This window comes from Fibroporia radiculosa (assembly GCF_000313525.1).
Source record: "Fibroporia radiculosa TFFH 294 genomic supercontigs, scaffold4726, whole genome shotgun sequence".
Lineage (NCBI taxonomy): Eukaryota > Fungi > Basidiomycota > Agaricomycetes > Polyporales > Fibroporiaceae > Fibroporia > Fibroporia radiculosa.
In genome coordinates this window covers 6,805-10,512 of record NW_012133411.1, presented here as the reverse complement: position 1 = coordinate 10,512, position 3,708 = coordinate 6,805, and the positions used below count along the sequence as shown (strand labels likewise).

The 3,708-nt window shown below is 54.0% G+C and overlaps 2 protein-coding genes across 2 annotated transcripts; both read left to right on the top strand.

Annotated features, from left to right (window-relative positions):
* Nucleotides 1-363: 363 nt before the first annotated feature.
* Nucleotides 364-768, top strand: FIBRA_05552 (uncharacterized protein; the record flags this gene model as incomplete). The annotated part of the gene is made up of 1 exon (XM_012327314.1): nucleotides 364-768. The coding sequence occupies one exon, from the start codon at nucleotides 364-366 to the stop codon at nucleotides 766-768; it is 405 nt and encodes a 134-aa protein (XP_012182704.1).
* A 1,613-nt stretch (nucleotides 769-2,381) lies between these two features.
* Nucleotides 2,382-3,708, top strand: FIBRA_05551 (uncharacterized protein; the record flags this gene model as incomplete). Its single annotated transcript, XM_012327313.1, has 2 exons — nucleotides 2,382-3,261; nucleotides 3,323-3,708. The coding sequence occupies 2 exons, from the start codon at nucleotides 2,382-2,384 to the stop codon at nucleotides 3,706-3,708; spliced, it is 1,266 nt and encodes a 421-aa protein (XP_012182703.1).

Below are 3,708 nucleotides of genomic sequence, written 5' to 3'. Positions count from 1 at the left end.
CCAGCCTCTGCAATGAGCCACACCAGCGGTTCCTCGAAGCCGGGGGCGAGGAGATCACCCCGCCCGTGCTGACTCGCGCCGCCGCGCCGCGCTCCTCGCACCTCCGCTCCCCCCTCAATGCGCGCCTTTCCGCCGCCGCCTCGCTGAGCAGCAAGGCGGCGGCGGCCTCCTCTTCTGTTCACCCTCCTTCGCCCCCTGCCGCCGCCGTCTTGCCCGCCGATCCTTCATCACATGCTGTCACTGTTGTCTCGCTGAACAGCAAGACGACGGCAGCCTTTCTGCGCCGCTTCCGTCTCGCCCGTCCACCCGCCCCCGCCACCTGCTCACCCGTCTGCCACCACCATCTCGCTGCGCAGCAGGACGATGGAGGCCTCCTTGTGCCGCCGTCATCTCGTTGAATGGCAAGACGACGGCGGCCTTTCTGTGTCGCTGCGGTCTCGCCCGTCCACCCGCCTCCATCCCTCTGAACACCAAAACCACGACAGGCTCATCGCGCCGCTGCCGTCTGCCTCGGTCGCCCGCAGCCGCCTGCTCACCCCTCCCGTCGTCGTCCCTTCTCCAAGACAGGACTCCGCGCCCGCGGCGTCCTCGTCCACCCCTCCCTCCTCTGTGCCCGACAAGCAGCAACCACAGCCATCCGCACTCCCCGCGCAGCCGTCCGCCAACTTTGTACAGCACCTGCACACCCCGGAGATGATCTTTGCATTAGTCAAAGATCTCGGCAACGCGTTCCTTCATTCGTACATGGGAAGGAACGCGAACGGATGATGCACACCCCGAGCGACGCGCGTGCACGGCGGTGGCAGTTGCTGCGCCGAGATTCTGCCTTCCCCTGTGCTCTCCTGTTCCCCCATTTCTGCCAATCATCAACCTCATTCGACGGTATCAACGATGAGCATACCATTCTCTGAGTTCACTTCCATATTCCTTGTTATGCACTCTTACTTGATGCCACTGTGATGGCATTCTATCTTGTTTCCTCACTGTACATACACACTGTACATACTTGTGATGCTATTCACTCCATAATAAACAATGTATACCGCGACAAAGAGCTGCGCGCTTTACCACTCATTGAGTGCGTGATCAACCCATTCCTGCACTGGGTTCGATTCCTTCCTACAGGGCGAACCACCAGGTGAATTGCGAACCGATCTACAACCCAGCAGGACAGGTGTTCGAAGTCTCTATACTCGGTCATCGACGGCCAAGACATACCGCGTGATCCGTCTAAGGCTGGAATCGTGTGGCGTGAGCATGTCCGTCCCTGTTTCCATATGATTTAATTGTGACTGCAAACCTCAATGTTTGGAGCAAGCCATTCTTGCAATGAATACTCAAGCTCCACAGGTAGGTTGATTGTTCAACACATTTACCTCTGCTACGGATCCATAGGGCAGCGACAAGCTGCATTCCGCTTTCTTTGATGACATCCACCGGGGGCAAAATCCGATTTTCGGAGGGAAAGCATGGGTCAAACATGCTCCGACAGGGATCACGAACTTTTCCCACAGTGCCTGTTCACAGAACATGCAGGTAAAACTTGAGATGTTCTTTCAGTGTATGGTAATTTTCAAATATTATTTCAATATTCTACAAGTATTTCTGTACATCAAATGAATATGTAAAATTGAAATTGAATGTTCTCTGTATTATTACTGTGGGAATACGTGATCCCTGCCGGTGCGCGTTCGACTTATTCCCTCTCTGAACATTGCTTTTTGTCCCCGGTGATCGGCGCACACACACACCGCTGCTGTTCCCCAGTGGTGCTCAATCGGCTTCGATCGCCGGCCTGTACTAAGACATAGTGTGTCAGGCTCTGTGAAACTACGCTGAAGAAGCAGAGAACACCTGGTATCTGTATGTATAGTTTCACCGGTGTTTGACGCCGTTCACGCGGCTAGATGTGCGCTCACTTGCGCGGTGCGTGCACATCCTTATTTATAAGCTCGCTATACCGCTGAGAGATTGGAGCTGATGTTCTCTGATACAGATAGTGCTTCAGTATGCCTAAATTGAAGATGTAGTTTGGGATTAATATACCACCTCGTGCGTGTGCGTATATGCGCTTTTCATTGTCGTATATTAGGTTTAAGACGATAGAGTTCAATAGGAAGCCACGAGTCCCCCAACACATGGCAGAGGGCACACAGCCTCGAGGCTGTGTGACGCCGGCTGAGTGGTCCTTTTTAGATGGTGAGAAGTGATATTCGCAGGTTGAACCACCACATCTGCTACATGGTGTCTCTACCTGAGGTTGTACCTCCAACAAGTCTGCGACACGAGCAAGTTCCACCTGAATCAGAATTTGGAGCAAATGCAGGAGGAATCATTGCGAGGGTGGACAGTGAGTGTATGTTACGGATGCTGCGCGCGCGATGATCGAGCGAAGTGAATGGACAGGCAGCAGGACACAGACCTCGTCTGCACTTGCGAAGAAGGTTGCGGAGCAGCAACGGGCCCTCTCCCCTCCGCGATCGATCGAGCTTCCAGTCGAATTATGGTGGGGGATCATCGATCTTGTGGCCGACGAGATTCCGTCCTACATGGATGGCAGGAATGAATTGCGAGAGTTGGCGAGGGTGTGCCGGGCATGGTATACTCGGTGCCGCTTCCATGCAGAGGAGAGGCTGGATATCATTGAGAGAGATAAGAAGGAAGTTTACCGGCTGATCAGCAGACTCAACGAACACCCGGAGCGATACAGTCGCATCAACAGCGTGAGATTCGTGAACGACAAGATCAACTCCTTCGGCTCGTTTGTTATCCTTATGGCAGGGAAGCTACCCCAAGTGGAGACACTATCTTGCGGTAATCGTCACAGTCCAGGGTTGTGCGAGTGGATCCCTGGGCAGCTGCATACGCAGGTGTTCCTGCATGTGAGGGTCGCGTTCGAGTCGGTCACCACCCTCCGTCTGTGTTTTGTCCGGTTCCCTTCTGCGATGGTGTTTGGGAAACTCCTTTGTGCCCTTCCGCACCTTGCCTCGTTGGTATGCGAAGGTGTGTATTTCAAGAACCCAGGCGTTATTCCGGGAACAACGCGAAGCCTCCTTCAATTCGGCACCCTCGACTTGCTTGACAGCCGTTGCATCGTCGACTTCCTCATTGAGACCGGGGTTGGCGCCTTCCTGAGCCATGTCATTATCCGGCGAAGTGGAGATCTTGAGGCGTGCTCGACGTTGGTCCGTGTCGCTGCTTTGTCGCTCTCCTCTTTCCACTTCACCATCATTGGTAGGCATGATCTGAGAACATTCAATGGTACGTCACTTGGTCGTTTCATTGTCCCTGCAGCGCAGAGTCGACAGGTTTTTTTTTCCAGAGTCAGGCCCAGGCCTTCTTCCCGACCTCACTCCGGCGCGAAACTTGCGTATCTTATTCATCGTCCTCGGCGCTTTCTCATTTGACTCGCGCGAGCTAGCAGCAGCATTGCCTCGCGCCTCTCTACCTAATTTGGACGAGATCAATATCACTGCGATGCAGGTCCGAAAGACTAAGATAAAACTCGATAAACTCGACGACTTTTCGTATTCGCAGATAGATAGGATCCTCTCTGGGCCCCGATTTCCTGCCCTTCAAAAGTTCACCCTGCATCTCCAATGCCGTGTTTTTCGCTGCAACGTGAAGGACGTGCTATCCGAGACAATCTGGAGGACGCATCTTTCGTCAAAGCTTCCCCTCCTCCATGCCAGTGGACGGCTCTTGTGA